We start from the raw sequence: 20,173 nt of genomic DNA, 5'->3' as shown, positions 1-20,173 counted from the left end.
TAGATAATTAAATACGAGCTATTCTTTTTTTGCTGTTGTTGCTCCTAGTAGCAAGAGACAATTCTCTGCATATCATGGTACTCTTTTATCTTAATAGTTTGAGAATATGTTTTGCTGAATCAAGTTCCTGCTGCTCATACTTTCATGACTAAAGCCTTCTTGCCCATTATTCCTCCTGTTCTTCCTTCAGCTTACCTGTCACTCTTGAGACTCTGTAAGGCTTGTTGATGCTGTAGAAAGAGACAAATTCCTGCAGGTGAGGAAGAGAAAAGAATGCGTTTTAAAATAAACAAGTTGACGCATTTTCCTTGTAAATCCTTGGGTCTTTTTTGGTTACTTTTCCCTTCCCTCTTAGTTTTCATTTTGATTGCAGTCTTAACTGATTACTTTACAGAACTGTGTTGTGAAACAATGCAGTTGTGACGTTGTAAACATCCCTTGGATTTATTCCTTTCAAAAGTTGCATTGTGATCGATGGCATGTCATATGGATGTGAATATCATTATATAATGATGTGCAGAATACAACTTGCTTTGCTGCTCTGTAGGTATTTTCAGAAGCTCTATACATGTAGTACCATCTGGACACTGGTATTACCACAGAATGTGACTGTCTGCTTGCTAATTCAGTATTTTAGTCAGAGAGCGCTGTTTCTCTGTACTCTGCGCACACAGATGTAGTTTCGAGATTAAACCACTCACTCAAGTTGGTTTTGAAGTCCGAGTGTTGTGGACTCTTGTTTCCTGTTTTCTTTGTCCATCTCTGACTTTCTGACCTCACAGTTGTATTCTTCAGCAGTCTCACTGCATGGTCCATGTGCTTTCTGGCTAAGCTAGATCATCTTATTCACCAAATAGTTTATATTAGACAAACACTGCTTCTTGAAAAACAGTAGCTCTTTAATTTGACAAACACTTCTAGGGAGAGAAGACAAAGAGGAGAAGGCTTATTTTTCTTACTTCATTATGGAACTTCTATGTTTTATTATTTGTATTTACAAAATTCCGGCATTTTTAAGTGCTTCACACTGCTTCGTTCTTTCCAGAGTACTTCCTTCTCCTTTATTTGGGAAAGTGGAAAAATTCTAACTTAGGATTAACTCAAGATGAAAATATTTCAATATCAGTTTAAAAAAATATATATTCTCTAAGGACTGCTTCCGAGTTCATTTGAGAATGGATGGATTCTGGTCACTTTCTGAATTCTCAGGTTATTGTTATACTGATATATATATATACTATATATATTGTTATATTGTTAGTTTAAGCCAAGCTGGCTTGAGGCAAAATTAATTCCTTTTCACCCCTGTATGCATTCATATTTAATTTGCTTTAATGATTTTCTGAACATGGGATGACTGGAGTTCATGACCTGATTCAACTAGTTACTAGCTCCATGAAGCAAACAAAGAAACAAATGCCAAAAACCCAAATGGGCATATCAGAAAAGTGATAAAATGGTGGGAGGGAGAGCACGTAAATATGGTGGGGGGAAAAACAGAGAAACAGCATCCTCTGGGAATAACCCCACCTTGACTGACCCAAGCTGCTGGTGAAACGCCTGATCAGACTCTCCTTGGGTGGCTGCCCCGTGTCTGGTGACCATTCCTGGAAGTAGAGCGGTGGTGGTTTAGTGCCGGAGCTTTAATCCACCCTAATGTTAGACAAACATTGTTCCATAGATCTGTCCCTATTAATTCTCTAGTTGACAATCCTTTGGCAGGTACATGAAAATAAAGAAAAAGGAATTTGGAGACCATGCAAAGTGTTTTCTTATACACGTGAATTCTTTATTCATAGTCAAGGCATAAAAGCCTCTGAGTAGCATTTCTACTCTTTTTTTCTTGTCCTGAATTCTCCTCCTTCAGTGTGGGCTGCTCCCTCCTTTGTCCAGAAAACCTCCTTAAATCTCAGAAAACATCATAGTTAGCAGAAGTCTCCTCTTTCTAGAACTTTTAACAACTAACCTTAATGTAGTTTATTTCATCTTTTATGAGGTTTTAGAAGGATTTGAAGTCAGTCTTAGCAGTAGGTCATTAATTTCACCCGTTCATTGATGCAGCAATCTTATGAAATCCTACAGAACTCCTGAACTGTATAGACAAAGATTCCCCAAAGGGTCACATACCCTGCCTTGCGATAATGCAGCTGCCCATACAACTTGGGCAGTAGGCTCAGAAACAAGAGCAATGTCATTGTCACTGTGCTGTACTAAGAGAAGGCATCACCTTTGTTCATCACCTTATAATGGTGGAGGCCAATTTTTCATCTTTTAGGACAATATACAAAGCTCCTTCTCTCCCCACACCAGGACTGGAATGCGCTATTGCTACCTTTAAAATTCATCAAAACTGATGACTGCATCCCACCTTCCCTCATGCCCTGCCCTCAACCTACAGGTTTATTTTTAATCGTTAAAAATTACATGCTTTGTTTAATTTTACACATGCACAAATAATTGTCAAATGCACTGATTGAGACTAGATGTATTTCTCTTTTCTGAATTCAGACTGCCTGTATTTAGTTGTTATGTAGTGTTTACTGCATATCTATACATATAAATTGGAGCTATACAGCTGTGTCTTTTGGCAGCTATTGGGCAACTGGCTTATTCTCCGCTGTAGTTCGAACTCATCTGGAAGTTTCCTTCAGATATGTTCACTGATGCTGTTCTGTCAAAATAACTTAGCTCTGGCAACTTTTAAACTGGTATTCTTTTTCTTACCTAGAGGATTACTGTATGAATATTGTTACTTCCACTGTGCATCATCTCTTTTGTTAATATTTTATAACCTAGGAAAGATTTTGCTGGGCTGTGATATCAAAATTATTCCCAGAGTTGTCTGAATGACAGACTTCAGAAAGTAAAGCATGAAGAACATTTTATAATGAAGACCCATTTTATAATTTTATGGGTCTGTTCTCAATTATGAGATTGTGAGGCATGTAAAATGTAACAGGTATTTTGCCATTGTAAAAATAAGTTGGGATGCTTTGTGTGGTAGCAGATTGCTGAAGCCTACCACAGGAAACTTCAGAGCAGTTGAGATTACTCTTGGATAGATTTCTTGGGGAATGAGTTGGAGGAAGCTGGGTACACATTTCTCAGTAAAATAGGAAAGAACTGAAGCAGTGTAGAAAACTTACAGAAGAAACTACTTTAAATAGATCTTCCAGAATACAGTGTAGGTGCATGGAATAAGCATAATATGCATAATAATGGGAAAGGTAAGATACCCTGCTTGATTTATCAGCGTTAATCCTGTCCAAATACAGAAGATGGTTGATTTCTATCTAAATAAAGGAGAGTGGCGAAAGAGCTTAATTCTAAATAGTGCTTGGCACATACATTTTCCAGTGATTTTAATGGGCCTTTGCAGGCTCAGCATTTGTCAGAGATCAGACCTTAAAAGCCCTCCTGTGAGCCACATCTGTGGTCTGATATTTCAGCAAGCTTATTAATACGTTTTGTGAATTATAGTATGTGTTTAATAGGAATTGTACAACATTAATTGGTGAACAGCAGATTTATTCCAACAGCAGGACTGATATTATAAGTCATCATTAGATAGCTTGGCATTTCTGCAGTGAATAGTTCCAGTAATCCATACTAATCGGTTCTTCGCTCTCCACAGGTGATTTACAGATATATGGTAAATCAGAAGAAAGAGGCAGCTCTGGCCACAAAAGGTTCCTGCAGTGAACTGCTCAGGAATCGGTTGCCTTTCTGCTAAAATGAGGAGCAGATGTTGTCGTGCCCCTCTGCTCCCCTTAAAATGTCTTTGTCTTTCTTTTTTGTTTTTAACCTCAGAAGATGGCTAAAGAGCATAGTTAATAAAAAGAGAGCGGCTCTATCAATCTTTTAATGTCCATCTGCTTTGTAGGGATTGTCCTAGGGGTCTGGTGCGGTTGATTTCAGATCTCCAGTCCCGAATTGCAGTCCAGTAGCATGTGTTTCTTTTCTCTCTCAGATGAGCAGTAGCTTCCTTCATCTCTCTTAATTACTGGTGGGATTTTAAAGGAAGAAAGTTCCATGTGGTTTCCTTGTAATCACATCCTTGGCCAGCTCTGTCTAGGTTGTTATGCCAATTTGCAGCTACTGTGCAATGTTGGTAACTTATCCCTTGTGCCGCTTGGGAAACTTTTAGGGAGCAGTAGAAGCGTCAGGATCAAAGGTGTGACAGTTCTTCCCTGAAGAGCTTTGATGCTGTACATGTGCTCTTCATGGCGAGGTTTGATTCATAGATTTTTCTACTATGAAGAAGGCTTTTTATTTAGGGGTGGTTTTGTGGCACCCAACAAAATGTAAGGTGATTTTTCTTACTGTTGTCTCACTGAGAAAAAAAAAAATCCTGTCTTAGAAGCCATTAGGGCTAATCTTGAAACTTTATTCAAGAAAAATTATTAGAATTTGGTATTACTATGTGGTTTAAAAAATCACACCTTATTTGAGAGGCAGCATCTCTGCCTTACCCACCAAAAAGAAACCTAGGACCCTTTATAAAGAAAACATTAGGTTACAGAAAAAAGGCATTTTCTCTGGTTTTAAATGCTCCTTAAATTAACAGCTTTCCTTACAGGGTTTCAAGAGCTCTCTTCATCCTCATAACTTAAGAAAAAAATCACTAGTTAACTTATGTCCTTCTTTTTCATGTTATATCTCTCTCCATCCCACACCCAAAAAATTAGAATCAATTTACTTCAACTCAAAAAATGAAAATGCTTATATGAAGGATTGGGCTAGGTTTGTTGATTCACCTTTAAATGAAACGATTAGAAGACCTGCCAAAAGTGTTCCTTCTGATATAAACTCTGATTTTTTTTTTTGCTTTTTATTGCACCTACCAAGTAGCTTTAAGATAATTTCTTAAAAACAGTAACTTTTATTATTTAATAACTGAATTCTTCCTTCTCTTCTTGATATTCTGTAGCATTTATTGGTCCTCAATTTGAAGACCAGTCTCATTTTAGTAATTATCTTTTTTTTAAAATAATTCTGATACAGCAGCAGCTGCATTTTCCCACAAAGCAAAAAGAGGAGCAAATCTGACCTGTTTATCAAAGCTCCAGCTCAGAAAGTGTGGGTTTTGTCGTTGGAACTTACCAAAGTTACCGAGGAGGTGTGTGAAGTCACGAGAAGTGTGTGAAGTTCAACTCTAACCCAAGATGTCTGTGCTCAGGAGGGCTGCCCACAGCAAGTCCTCAGGCAGGTCCTGAAGCACCTCATTCCTTGAAATCCCGCTTTTCCTGTGTTTGCTTACTGTGGAACCAAAAGTGGGAACTCCCCATTCCAACAAAGTGCCAAGAAGACCTTCAGCTATATCTCAACTTGCTTTTTTTTTTTCCCCTTAAAGAATTGTTGATACAGACGGGTATAGATGCAAATCTTTTGAGGGAGGGACTCCGATGCAAAAAGCAACAGAAATACTCTTTGTCAGTAACTGAGGAAATAAAGCAGCTTTCGGGTATTTCTGCATTTTATACCTTCAAGTCTTGAACTATTCATTCATATATTATATATCAGGGGCATGAGCTTCCCTCAGCAATCATCAGTATCGAGGCAGAGACTTCTACCAAACCTGGAGTCTGGGTTGTAAATGTGGAAGTTTGAAGTGCTGCTGAAGTTGCTGTCTAGGGAACTCGGTACTTGAACTTCTTTTATGTCGTTATTCTTGTTGGACAAAACTATTGTGAAAACTGTGAATTCTCAAGAGGCTTCTGTTTGTGCCGCTGGCTGTGACCCTTGTGATAGGAGATCACTGGACTTTTTCTTTCTTTTTCTTAGTGATTTTTTCTTCTTTCTTTTGGTAATCAAAGGAAGGGGAAGGAAACTCTTAACTTTCTCTCACACAGACTTGTACCAACAACACTTCTTTTTTTTTTTTTTTTTCCAGACATACCATGTACACATTATATAACTATGGGTTTTGTTCACATAGGCACTTTCTGGGCTAGTTTATACTTTCATTACAGATTTTTCTCTGACATCAATATAGCTTATGCTGGATAAATCACTGCAGTTTTAGCCATATCTTAAACAGATTATTTTTTTAAAAAATCTCTAAATCCTTTATAAATAGTGTCTAATTTACCCTAATTTGTTCACACTATGAACAATTTTTTTCTTTTCAGACCACAATTCTAAGTGCTCATTTTTCTGCTATGTCATTTGTACATCAATATATCACACAGATGAGGTTTTCTCTCTCCACCTACCTTCATAAACCCTACCTGACTAATATTCTTTGCTAGACTACACACAGAGTTGAAAAATAAATGGGGAGCTCTTGGGCACAGAAACATTTTTTCAGGTCTGAAATGCAACGTTTTTATTTCATATTTGAAGGGGAGCTTGTGTGTCCCAAAGCTTATCTTCCAAGTATATTAGCTAGTCTAGTACAAGATTTTTCTCTCCTTTGCAAGCCTTGCTCTGTCTTCATTTATAGACTATCATATCTGTAGGAAATTATTGATGTGTATTTTTCACGCAGTAGTTACTCTGTGCAGCAGTTCACACAGTGTGTAGCAAGTATTTAGCCTCTGGTTGTTAAAGATTTATCAAAATGTGTTGTTAAAAATTTATTCCATTTCTCACTTTAAACATTTTTCTTCTACAGGGCCTGTCCTTTATATGTTGTCAGTCCCAAACGCAGGGGGCCTATTTAAATCAACTGCTTGGGAGCATTATTCAACAGTATTTCGGACGATTTCTTGCTTCTTCTCCCACCATGCTTGGAGCCGGCCAGCATCCCATGGTGTCTGCTTTATGCAGTTCCATTACAGCCCCCCAGATGCTCCGTCTACGGAAAACCACTCTGCATGTCATAAAGTAAGGACCAGTGAAGTAAAAAAAATAAATCACTGGCTCAGATTTCCCTAATAGCTTATGAGAAAGGCAACGCCACTGTTTTCTTCTCAGTTAACTGATGGTTTGGCCATGGCAAGAGCCTGTAAGTTGCTGGAAAGGGAGTGAAGGAAAGGCAATGTGTATAGAGCAGGAGGGTAAAATTGGGAAGATTTGGAGACAAGTGACACAATTGAGGATGGAGGTCTATAAGAAACTATAAGAAAATACCACATGGGGCCACAATAAAAAACAAGTATTTGTCTAGAAAAATTGCACTGCCATATACATCATCAGCATATGTTTGTTTCTCAGGCTGTGTTTAGGGTCACAGAGTCATAGTGCTTATAGTTGCCACAGTTACCTGTGTGTGGGAGGCTTGGTTGCTCTATAAGTGTCAGGGTATACATGGGTGTGTATGTGTTTCCCAGGGGAAATGGGAAATTCGGGGTGTGAGGAGAGGAGCACATGGAGACAGGGAGACAGCTCATGTTCACTATGCTGTCACTCCTCGCACGATGCCAACAGCAGCTGTAAATGCCGCGTCTCTGCTGCTGAGAGGCCGAAACTTTGTTTTATGTACTGCAGAACAGGGAACAATCTGTACTTTTTTGTACACTGACATAGGAATTAAACCCCCTCAAATATAAGGTAATTGCTTATATTCAAGGTAATGGTATTTTTCTGTGTTAAAGAATGTATGTACATGCTGATTAGGAGAATTTTAGTGTTAATCTTGAGTAAACATGATATGCAATCCTGTAAGTACAGGATGCATTATCACATATTAAGGGAGTGAGTTAAGATTTCACAATCTGATATGGTTTTAACTTATGAATACTCAAACTTCACCACCTTAGTAAAGTTATTTGTGAAAGTGTGCATTCCATGTGTCAGTTTTGAGATTGCTAGTGGAAAGAAAGTTCTGAAATTGTAATGGCACTTGGTGATTTTTAAGACATGAAATGTTCCTTGGCCATTCAGGAAGAATATCTTAAAACTGAGCAGCAGCCTGATTTGCGGAGCGTTGGGTGGTCAGGAGGCCGCCACTAGCTCTGAACATAAATACATATAGAGTTCGCTAGATGTTTTGTTGTCCTAAAGCCACTGAGTATCTTGCTGCCGCACAGGGGAAATGGAACCATGTGATCAGGGTGTTTTATCCAGGTCAGAGAACGATTTTAGTGGAAAAGCACCCAAAAAAATTTACTCTGAAATTTTCATAGTAAATTAGAGGGATAGAAGATTTCAGAGTTGCTAATATTAAAGTAAGACCACATGATACAAGAAATAGAGAAGTAAAGCATGACAACTTTCATTTGGCAAGTTATACCAGTGCTCTGAAGCTGTGCAATTAAATACTCAGATCTCAGAAATACAGGTTTTGTTTGAAAGTTGCAGAAGCAAGCCTTGCTAAGCTTTTAACAAGGATTATGGGTTTTTTTAATGGATACATTTGCTCAGTAAACACGCATGCTGTGTTTGGGTAGCTGATGGTATCTAATATTAAAATCTAAAAAGTTATTTTGAAGGTTCTGGGAGTGCTCTTGCTAACCGATAAATAAATGCTGTGTCCTTTTTACCTGCAATCTTCTCTTCTGAATGTTTCAGTTTACACTTTTTGTCTTCAGATTTCAGTAAAGTCATTTGTAATGTGAAATCAACACTAGTTCAGATTATTCTATCCTTTGGGGGAAAAAAAATCAAGCTTTTAATATTGGAACACTCAATTGTATGTGATGTTAAAATTTGCTTGTGTTGGAGATTGACAGGTCACCCTTTATCTTTGTGACAAATTTTATACAGGAGATGATTGTGTTAATTGTGACAGAGCAAAAGCAGACATTGACTGTCCTGTTAAAATACACCGTTGACAAAAATAAGTTAGATTGTGAGTTGACAAAAGCACATAAAGCTAAAGAAAATAATTGAAACCACAGTTGTATTTTGGATCTTGTTCTAGGATTTTAGAATCTTGATCCTCTATTTTTTTCAGTTATTTTGTGAAGCTGCCTTTATATTTTTAACTTTTATAGTCACACTTGACTTTTTAACTATAATTATGATAGCTGCTATTTCTCACTTCCCTCAACAGAAGAGTCAGAAGGCATCACTGTCCTCTGATAAATGGGGAGCCTTTTCTAAGACTAAGACAAATAGAAGCCATTAGTTGAGCGTAGATAAAGATAGAAATCTATGTAATAGGCCTCCTGCTGAAATATCACAAAGCCATTTTAAGGTATATGGTACTTGCGTTGAATGGAAAAAACAAATTATAGACTTTGTTCTGGTTTGCTTTGTTTTCCCAGTGAAAACTACATGCAGTTCAAAGGGAACGCTCCACCTCCTCGCTTGGCCTCGGTTCTTGCTTTCATTCTCGAAGTACTTCAGAGAACCCAGAGCGTTGAACTATGTGACATTGACTTGATTCTCCCGGTCGTGTTGAAATGCCTGCTGTTGGTTAATGAGCCACAAGGTGAGATGCTTGTTTGCTTTAAATCCATCTCTGCACACCTGTAAGATTTTTCTACTACTGAGCATCTTTCATCCCAATATTTAAGACTCTTAGATGAGGTGAAAGAGAGAAGTCCTGCCTCATTTCACACTCTAATGAACTAATGATCAACTTATCAGGAATCTGAAGATCATTTCCTTTCTCCCCATCCTTCCCATCTCAGTTCTCCCAGGCTTGATAACTGTGGAAATTTTCTTGCACCTAAAGGTTTGAAACTGAGTAAGACTAGCATATGTTCTCCCCATTAGAGGCATAAGGAATGGATTAAAAGCAGCATTTTGCTTTCTGAAGGCATCTTTGAGTCTTCTTTCTGTGTGTTTTTTTTTTGTAGTGAGAACTTCTTTCTTTTTAGCATCTTAAAAAATGAGGCACTCTATTTACCCCACAGTTGTATAATGAATGTGCATCTGTGCACAAGCTCAAAATTTCCACTTTTTGCTGCCAGTAGAGGCATTAAGCAAAATCGGGATTCACCTCTGACTTCTCCTGGGAATTTTGTCTAGTAAACTACTTTTTGATTCTGGTCTATAAAAGTTTCAAGAACAAGATATGCTTAGGAAATTAGCTGAATCATCACACATCTTTCTTCCCCTTTTTGCCATCATAACCTTATCTACCTGAAGCTGAAAGAACCTGCTCTTCTTTAATTCAAATAGGAATGAATAAAGAATACAAACAGAACTTAAATTTAAATAAAATCTCTATTTCTACTAAGTGTGTGTCTCTTTGCTTTGACTTTAAGAGACCATAGTGTGCTTACAAGTTGGCATGTTTAAAGTATAATGGTGGTGAAATTAAGACTTTTGCATAAATCTGTGATTTATTCTGTTCTTTATAGCCAGTCTAACTAACTGCTCTCACAGTCATTTCCCTTGCATCAAAGTAAGATAAAACCTTTTTTTTTCCTCATTTAAAAATTGTCATCTTCATGAAAGACATTCTCCAGATGGTCAGTTCAAGAGCTCTGTGTGAATCTTGTGATTTTTCTTTTACAGTTAAAAAAATATCTACAGACATTGTGCAGTACATGGTAGAAGGCTGCCAAGCAGGGTCAGGAAGAGAACGTGCCACCCAGCTGACTTCTGTATTTAGGTAACCAGAAAATATGCCAATTGGCAGTGAAGCTACTGCCAGCCAATTGACAGCAAACATGTTTTGTTGGGGTTTTTTTTAAAATAACTAATTATCTTTAACATACTGCATTGTCACTTGTTTATGGTATTTAAATAATGTTACTTTTGACACTGGTTTGAAACCTAGCTTGGCCAAAAAGCCAGAGCAAAAAGCAGAAGAGAGAAAAATACCTCTTTTCTCACAGATTAGGTACTGTTCTGAAAGGTGTGTAATAGAGAGGTGCGTTGCTGCTCATGAAGGACAGTGGTCAGTGTTAGGTGCTCTGAAAGGTGTGTGCCCCTAATTTGAAGTGCATATAATGGAGACTGAATCCTCATATAACAAGCTTAGCTTTTATTTCCTTATTGATTTGATTTTGTGACAAATAAATAAGAGCTTATTATAAAGTAAATTAGACTTATTCCATACCTTATTCCATACGGATCCTGTTTCTCACGTGGATACCATAGAGGAGCTGCATGACCTGAGACTTAAAGAGATTTTGGACACCCCAGCACTGGGGCTGTGTTGGGTCAGGTCTCGATGAAAGCTCCAGAGAGACTCACTAAGTTAAGAATGGATGCTTGTGGGGATGCCAGTCTCCCTGTACCGTGATATATCAATCACTTTTGTGGGATGTTTCATCCTTAGGGTGTTACTTCTGATTCGAATGTTACCTGTGATCTTTAAAGACCTCAGACCCTCAGCAAAACAAATGGGTGTGCTTCCATCCAGTGGTGGGCCCTGCGTGAGATCTAGTGGAGCTTTATAAGAAATGCCAACATGATTTCTGCAGACTTGAATCTAGGTGTCTTGGTTTGCTGTTCCTTTTCTCTTTTTTTTTTTTCTTAATAATAAATATATGTTTTAGTTTTGCACTCAGAGAGACACATTAGAAAGTAAAGTGCTCTGGAACAAGTCAGCCCTGGTGAAACACCAGCAGAATCTGACCATTTGCTCGAAAATAAAGGTGTGGGATTTTTAGCATTAGCCTTCAAAAGCATAACTTCATTTAAAGTAAGTATTCCACGTGAAGTATTTCAGTGTAACAATATGAAAATTGCCATGCAGCCAGATTGCTTGTTCTGATTAGACTCTTCGGTTGTTCCTGGCATGTTCTCTGCATCTAGTTTTGACCTTGCACTAAGTGCCTCTGTGTCCCCCTCAGGCAGTTTATCCAGGACTATATGGCTGTGTATGATCAGCGAGTTTTCAGCGTGCTGGAAGCAGCGGCCGTCTTGGATCAGACCTTGGTTACCAGCCTGATTCCCACAATCACGCAGGCACTGAAGGATTCAGAGCACAAACAAGGTCTTGGAAAAAACACTGCACTGAGGTTTGTTTTTTATTTAATACTGGGATTTTTTGACAATGAGCAGTAGAGGTTTCTCCTCTTGAAAGAAAGCAATGTTGGGCAGCAGCACAGATACTCAAAAATGAGTGTTTTTTTAAGTGTGTTCCACTGGAAATCTCCCATTTGCTCAGGTCTTTCATGACCCAAAAGACAGTTGTGCAAGAATAAAACTCATGAGACACTAAAGGCTAGCCAAAGGGTATTAGTTTTCCATTTCATGAAAAATATATTTAACTCATTTGTTATTATATCATTCACTTTTTATTATCCTCTACCAACAAATACATTTGCTTTTGTTTAAGGGAACGCACCCAAGGTCAGACTGAAATACCATTTTAAGCAGAATTTTCATACTACTTGCTTTTGATCTTTTCATAATGTATTTCATAGCAAATTTTCATTCTTTTTAAAGCTATTAATAAGGTAAAATTCATGCCTTTACTTATAAAATAGGAGGGGGAAAAAAAAGCAGATGTTTGAGCTTCCTGAAATATATGCTTGGAAATTACTGAAAAGCTATATTTATTTTAGACTCATCACTTAATGTATATGTTATCTAATCTGTTGTTGATATTTTGTATTAGTTATTTGTATTTAGAATATGCTCCATTACCCACGAACATGTTATTGTAAGAACACTAATAACTGATTTTCTCTCTTCAGACCTGGCCACTAAATACTGTTATATTAACATATTCTTTGTAATTATTGTGGCCACAAAGGAAACAAAATTCAGAAATTGCATTAGATGCTTACAGTGGTGATGTCCAAAGTTACTATTTCAAGGAACTAGTATGAAAACTGCAGTTTTGTTTGCCCAAGTTAATATTTCATGAAAAAAATATATAATTACAATAGACCTAAATGTCAGAGGCAGCACTTCAACAATAATTATATTGTCTAGGTTGGAGAGTATTAGAATGAACTTCAGGTGAAAAGTCTCATCACCGCATACGTGTTTTCTGGAAAATCCGCTTGAGTGACAGTTCCCTTCTGAATTCCGGGTTTATTTTGAAATGGTCGTTGCCCTTTGCGGAGGATGATGCTCTCGAGCTGTGTCAGTACCAGTCTGCACCCTCGTGCAGCGGCTCACGTCACTGTGTGCAGCACAAGTCACAGAATGATTTCTTGTGCAGAAATCAGGCAGCAAACATGATGAAGCCTGAATGCCAATGCCATCTAAGCCTTGTAACTCCATTTTCTTTTAATTCTATTTTGAGACATGTATTTCACAGCATTTTACCAAATAAGTAGACTTCTAAGCATCTTCGTTACACTTGTAGCCATAAATAATGCAAACCTTATTTTTTCTTCCAACCTGGCCACGCTAAAAATTCACAGCAAAAAAAGCAGTTGAATAGATGGGGAGGTGGAAATTACTGTGTTTTAATATCCCTATATGTAAACAATATGTTTGGGAATTATGTGCTTTTACTCCTAGGATATGTGAGATTGTTTAAGTAACATGTTACATTCTTTTGTTTTTCTCAACAGACAAACCTATAAAAGACTCTTATCTTACCTCGCAGAGGCTGGACAAAATGAGATACAAAAACTGGAAAATGAGACAAGTTCACAGTGTGCTGGTGATTAATCGGTTCCTCTTGAATGTTCTGACACTGTTGATACCTAAAACTGCACTCTACGACACACCAGCCGAGCTCTTTTTCTTCACAATGGCAATACATTTATCAATTTTGTCGAATATTTCTCCTCCCATGCTATGTATTGATTTTAATAATTTCTGTGGTATTTGAATATCGTCATGCATCTGAAGAGTGACTCTCAATATACTGTTGAATGGCAAGTGAAAGATAGAGCAGATTTATTACATGTTAAAGTGTCTATGAGCAGAGCCTGTGTTGCAACATATGAGGTAGGATTTCAATTAATCGAAGAAACTGCAGAATTCAATTCACATTGATTGAGACTTGACCCTCCTAACACTGTACTTTCAAAAATCTTGTTCAGGATGTTCTTAAGAAAACCGTAACTTTCTAATTTCTAATTTATTATATTAGTAGAATGAGAAAGTTGTGATCTATAGTACCGAACTTGTTGAATGCATTCATCAGGAGTTGCGCCAGGATGACAGAGCTATCGTTTGTTAGAAGAGGACTTGTATATATGTTGCACAAAATGTATATAGCCATCTTAACCTTCTACCTGTATTAAAACATTCAAGTCTTTCAGATTCTGGTGTAAAATCTCTTCTGTTGTCTTTGGGGATAAAATAAGAAAAGTCAGGATCAGATTTCCTGTCCTCTTCAATGCTATTTTCTTAAAATTGACCCATAACTTACAGTGATCCACAATCTTTTTATTAGCCATGACACTGTTAATTATCCATTTAACTTAGACTAGGTGTAGATGGTCTGAAAAAAAAAGAAGACAGAATTTTAAAGACAATATTCATTTGAGGAATTTAATGCATTCGATCATAGACTAATAACTACTTCTGTTTCCCTGGAAAGTTTGATCTTTCAAATATTTTGCTGTGTTATGGGTGATCTCTTAGGTCTTCCCAGGACAGGTTGAGCTCTGTAACTTTTTCTACTTTTTTTTCCCTGAAGTTCTCAGGAAACTTCCATTAATGCCTGTAGTAGTCACACTTTTTACTTCCCTCAATAACCTGTATTTGTGCAACCACTTACTGGACTTTGGGAGTGGTAAGTTTGCCCCTAATGGCAACACTGCTGAAAGGCTGCTTACTTATATTCAAATTTTAACTTTACAACATAAATGGGAAAGGAAATATTATTTGTGTGTCTAACAGCTGCAGGAAAAAATCCCTAAAACCTTGTTCAGAGCAGCTTTTCTTTCCTCACAGTAATCTTATCAAGTCGAACTAGATAAGCTTTTTGCCTAAATCAGCCATTGTTACTGCAGATAATGCAGTAACTAAAAGCCTCTTTAGGCTACTTAATAGTGCAGAACATGGTGGTTCTTTTTATTATTGAAGTGACTTATTGAACTTGCATTGTAGGTTTTTGTAAGCTCCTGTACCTGGAAGAGTTTTGTTCATCTCAAGAGGATTGTGCTTCTAAAAAGCTTTTTTGTTAAAAAAAATAAATAAAATTTAAAAAACTGCTCTAAGAGTGATTAATAGAGATGCCTTCAAAATGGGAGTTCTGTCACACATTACAGAACAGGTATCCAAGTGGAGTTATTACTTTCTGAAAGTAAAACCTTTGATTTTTAAAGGATAGAGCAAATATTATAACAAAACACTTAATGATGTGTTTAGTAGATCGTTAAAGACATATTTCATACTATCTGTAGTGGTTGGAAGTTTCTGAAAAAGCAACAGAGCTTTATGTAAATGTGCAACAGCTCCTGGTGCGTGAGAAACTAATTTAAACAGTTTGGAAATTATCGTTCTTCTTTGTCAAAAAGTTAATGCGAACAGAAATAAAGCATTTTGCATCATATTCATCAACCACCGCCAAATGGGCAATCTGGTTTGGTATAATTATTTGGTATGGACATTTGATGATGTGACTGACAGTTCTGATAATGTTGATGAGATGAAGGCTTGCAGAGTGTTAGGCTAGACTGATTTACCAAGTATACACCAAAACAACTGTCCCAAATCATTTAGGAGAAAATAATATAGACAAAGAGTGTAAACCACCATGAACTACAAGAAATTGTCTTAAGTCGTATTACAAATGTCCAGCTTCCTTACCAAATGCATGGAGACCTGCTGAAGCTCAAGAGCAGGAGAATCCTGGAAAGCTTTACACTGGTTGCCACCACTGCTACGAGCAGTTCAATCTGTCTCTTCGCTTTGCTTAAACAACAGGATCAAGCCTTGCTCTAAATCAGGTAAAGTGGGGATGTGAAAATAAGGAAAAAAATCCCTGTCTGTATAGGGAGAAATCCAGGGAGCATCAGAACAGAAATTCTCTGCACACCACCAGGTGAAGATGTGTCACTGCCTTGCCCTGCCTGGCTGGTTTTGGAGGCGTTGCTTCTCAGGAGTAACGGGCACTGAATTACCAGAAGCTTCCACCAGTGCTGGGTAGATGTCTTTGCTGATCCATTTGCACGATAATCTGCTTTCAACCAAGGAATATAGACCTGCCTGTTTTCCAGTGTGTCTCAAGTGAATATCTCAGGTCTTCTCAGTGACAACCAATGGTAAGACAAGAGGTAATGGGTTCAGACTGGAACACAAGAGGTTCCACTTAAATATGAGAAGAAACTTCTTCTCAGTAAGGCTGACAGAACACTGGAACAGGCTGCTCAGGGGGTATGGAGTCTCCTCAGGACATATTTAAAACCCACTTGGACACATTCCTGTGTAGCCTCATCTAGGTGTTCCTGCTCCAGCAGGGGGATTGGACTAGATGATCTTTTGAGGTCCCTTCCAATCCCTAACATTCTGTGATTCTGTGACAGCTATTAAGCAAGGCTTCCCCAGCCTGTGACAAGACTGCCGATTACAGGAAAAGGGTCATGCCTCAAATCTGAGGTGATTTCCAGCAGATGAAGCAAAGTATCACCAAGATCACCTTCCCAGGGGTGTATACCAACCCTTCCTCCATACCTAGTAAAGACTGGTAATTAATACAAGCTCTATCACTGCAGAGAAGACGACAGAAACTGCCCATTAGATGTCCCCACCCCCTGACAGCATAAAGTAATAATAACCTGATTTTGCCTTTCGTAGGATCCTCCTCTGGACTGCATTTTTGTAGCAGTAGGGCAGTTCTATACTTCTTGGATGGAATTATTTAGAAATAACATTGCTCACAAGGATGGACATTTACTGTGCTCACTGCACCCCAAAATTGAGAGTGAAAAAAAATCCTGAAAATAAAGTTGTAGCTAAAGTTCCCAATGAAGTTCAGAGTAACTTTAACATATACACCTTAGCTTAGTCCTACTCCCTTTCTGTATAAGGAAAGTTAGTGGTATTAAGCCATTTTGAACATTAACTACAGGCTTGCCACCCCTCAATGGATTCTTAACAAAAATTTAAATCTCAGGAGGCTTTTTCTTCCCCCAAGTCTGTTGCGTGGTCTGTACCCAATATCTCCTTTCATTTCGAAACACAAATAATGGTGACAGGAGCCCTGTTTCAAGTACAGCAGGCCTGAGCCTGTCAGCTTTTGTGACACTGATCTCATTGGCCAGAGGAGGATAGTTCCAAGATATAAGTGAGTAGTGGATTACTGTGCCCTTTTCCTTTTGCAAATATATAGAACTGACAGCTGAATAGAAAGTGTTTCATTTTTATATTTTCCCTATTCCAGAATTCAAGATACTGATCACCTCTGACCCGTTCTCATCCTTGTGATATGAAACACATGTCCAGCACATCATGAACAAAGGCGGGGAGAGGAAAGTCTGCCTTATCTTTCCTTTAGTAACCTTAAAATGATGACTGGAAGGAAAAAAATAAGACACCTTCTATTCAAAATTCACATGCAGCTTCCATTAGTCCCACAAAGCTGTCCCTCAATTTTATAAGAATTTCCCATTTGTTGTTGTTATTAAAGAGCAGGAATCATAGAATGGTTTGAGCTGGAAGGGACCTTGAAGACCATCTAGTTCCAACCTCCCTGCCATGGGCAGGGACACCTTCCATTAGACCAGGTTGCTCAAAGGAACATGGTAATTTAAACTACTCCTTGCTTTCATTTTCAATGAAAAAAAAATAGTGAGGGAAAGGCACTTGTTTTGATAAAAGAGATGCTGAATTCGAAAAATTTACACTTTCTGGGCTGGAATAGAGCAGCAGATCTATAGAAAGAAGGTGCTTCTGCATCTGCTGTAATTGCACAGAAGAGGAGCTGGCAATGGCATAACTGCTTACAAAGTCATTTAAGGAACTTTAATAACCATCCACCTAAATACAATATATTTCTCTTAGGAAACCAGAAAGGGTTTCATTGCACTCTGTTTTTCCTTCTTTCAGCAGTTTCTGAAAATTATGTATGCATGGGTATTTTCAGTTTAATCATATTTTATAATTTTTATCTATTACTTAAAGCTCAAATTCAGTGTAATCAGCCCATCTGTTAGCAATGGTTATAAAATTATGTTGAAGATTAAAAATCTGATGCAGCGTCAACATGTCCTAGCATAATTAAGCTTGTTTTATGATGAATGACTAGGATATAGCTTTTGTCTACTTGAGCAGCTTTAAAATGGTAAACCTTTTGGAGACTTATTGTACGAAATGTAAAGGTATATTTAAAATAAAGAAAGAAACAATTATAAAACTCACATCCTGTATTCCTGGATGTGGTGTCTTTGCAGGCCTTGGGAAATGCCAGCAGAGTAATTCCATGTTGCAACCAAATTCATAGAGCTTTTCAGTCGATCAAACAATACGTTGGATGTACTCTCCTCCCTGTAGAATGTCACTCAAACAGGCATTAAAAAATTGAGTTTGCTAATTTTTTGGTTAATTTTAGAAAGGGCCAACATGACCTGTATGGGCACTGGTGAAAAAATTAGCACAGCATTCACTTACATAAGTTGGAAGTTATTGCTAAAAATACTTACTCTTCAGTGCTTAAAGTATTGTAAAGTGGCCTAATCTACTCCACAGCAGGAGTGAAAATTTAAGCATTTTACTTCTGCCATTACTGTGAAACAATTATATATAATCATCTGTATTGAAAAACCATTCTTTATGCGGACACTTTTTTTTCTCTTTTAAAATGTGTCCTTGGGGAAAAATGGGGGCATGCGAGGGGCAAAAAAAAGCAGCAGCCCATTTTGCAAAAATAAAACCATATAAGCCCTTTATATAGTCTACATGCTAAACTTCCTGCAAAGTCTTCCTCCCCTACAAACTCTGCCTGCAGATGAAGTGTTTTAACCTTGCCCTCTTAATTTATTCGACATTCTAATTTTCAATAAACAGATGCCGCCTCTTTTCGCGCTGGTTTCCACATTGTTCCACATTCTGCCTGTGTTGTTTCTGCATGTGTGAATATTCAATTATCTATTTCCCCGTGATTCTGCAACTGATGTACTAAATGTCTGTATAGGCTTGGGGGAGGGTAACCAGGGAAGGTAAAACTTAGAGGAAAAAGAGTTACAGAAGTTTAAACTGTTCTGAGAGTCAGGTACATTCTCCAAGAGCAATTCAGCTAAGAAAATAAATCATAAGCCACAACTAGAAACGCAACATTTCAAAAGCACTAGTGCACAGAAGCAGAATTGCTGCACACTGGCACACATGTAAGCATTTCTTTGGTCAGTACTTGGGTGTGAAACCCTCCATAGAGACCAAAGGGGCAGAAGAGGCTGTTGGTGCTGCTGCTTCTGGAAATTGTGTCTTCTTTGGATAGAAAGCACAAAGCAGCTGATTACTCTCGTGATTTATAGCTCAGAAGAGCTGATAACACATCTTAGGACATGGGGGTGAAGTTTGCTATATAAGGGATGAAATATTACTCCTTATGGGAATGGCCCAAACAAGCAGATTATGGGACAGGCATAAAAGTGCAAAGGCTCTCGAGTACAGCTCTCAAGACTTTGTGGCCCAAAAGCACAGTTGCCAATGTGAGTAGCTTTAATCTGTAAATCTAAGGCATTCAGGACACAGAACTGCCCTGGCTTCCACACTCAAACACTGTTGCATTATCCAGTTTTAAGGATGCCCATTTCCTGAAGCACTAGTGAGTTCCAACTAGTTGCAACCTGCAGCATTACCTTGCACACTCACACCAGGAACCTGAGGGACTTGTGTCGGCAGCTGCTCTCACACCGCGCTGATCCCATCTAGTGCAGAACCATCAAGCAGAGACATATTCTTCTTATGGAAAGCTTTAAGGCTCTGTAGAAAAAAGCTAAACTGCATTTCAGAGGTACACACCAAAACTGGGAGGCTGAGTAGAGACAAAGGTTGGGTCCAGAGGTTTGCTTGGTTTTGTTTTTAGCAAAAACAGTACAAAATTTAGAACAGCAAAGCTGCTGGCACCCGCTCTCACATTGACACCATTCTCTTTTCTTACCTGGTAATAAATAACCAGTTTTTGCTCCCCTGGCAAGGGTTCTGTGGCTTTTTCTGTCTTCAGGTGCAGCAAAACAACCCCATCTGTCCTGCAACAAAAGTAAAAAGCCCCAGATAGGAAAGTGTGGCACAAAAACTTACAGGCTACAAGGTGGCTGTGAAAGACTGCTCTGCCATCAGTGCAGCCTGGTGATTAAGAGCCAGAGCAGAATCCTGACACTAACAGGAACATATGTGTTGTCCCAGGGCTCTGTGGCTGTGGTACCCTTAACAAATTTAACGCTATTGCACAGCTGTTTAAAACATCTATTCACCAGTCCAGACAATTGGTGATAACAACCGGAACAGTAAAAGCGTTAAAAGGGCAGAA

At 38.2% G+C, this 20,173-nt stretch overlaps 1 protein-coding gene across 1 annotated transcript in view; it reads left to right on the top strand.

Annotated features, from left to right (window-relative positions):
- The window catches only part of MMS22L (MMS22 like, DNA repair protein), a gene marked incomplete at both ends in the record, with an annotated part of 93,962 nt that extends 80,543 nt beyond the window's left edge, over nt 1-13,419 (top strand). The window contains 5 exons of the mRNA XM_080341404.1: nt 6,617-6,828; nt 9,153-9,319; nt 10,354-10,450; nt 11,640-11,807; nt 13,320-13,419. Of these exons, the coding sequence (XP_080197530.1) occupies nt 6,617-6,828; nt 9,153-9,319; nt 10,354-10,450; nt 11,640-11,807; nt 13,320-13,419 (744 nt within the window). The remainder of the gene's footprint in view (nt 1-6,616; nt 6,829-9,152; nt 9,320-10,353; nt 10,451-11,639; nt 11,808-13,319) is intronic.
- Between the last annotated feature and the right edge of the window lie 6,754 nt (nt 13,420-20,173).

This window comes from Nesoenas mayeri (assembly GCF_963082525.1).
Source record: "Nesoenas mayeri genome assembly, chromosome: 3".
Lineage (NCBI taxonomy): Eukaryota > Metazoa > Chordata > Aves > Columbiformes > Columbidae > Nesoenas > Nesoenas mayeri.
This window is presented reverse-complemented; position numbering and strand designations above follow the sequence as displayed.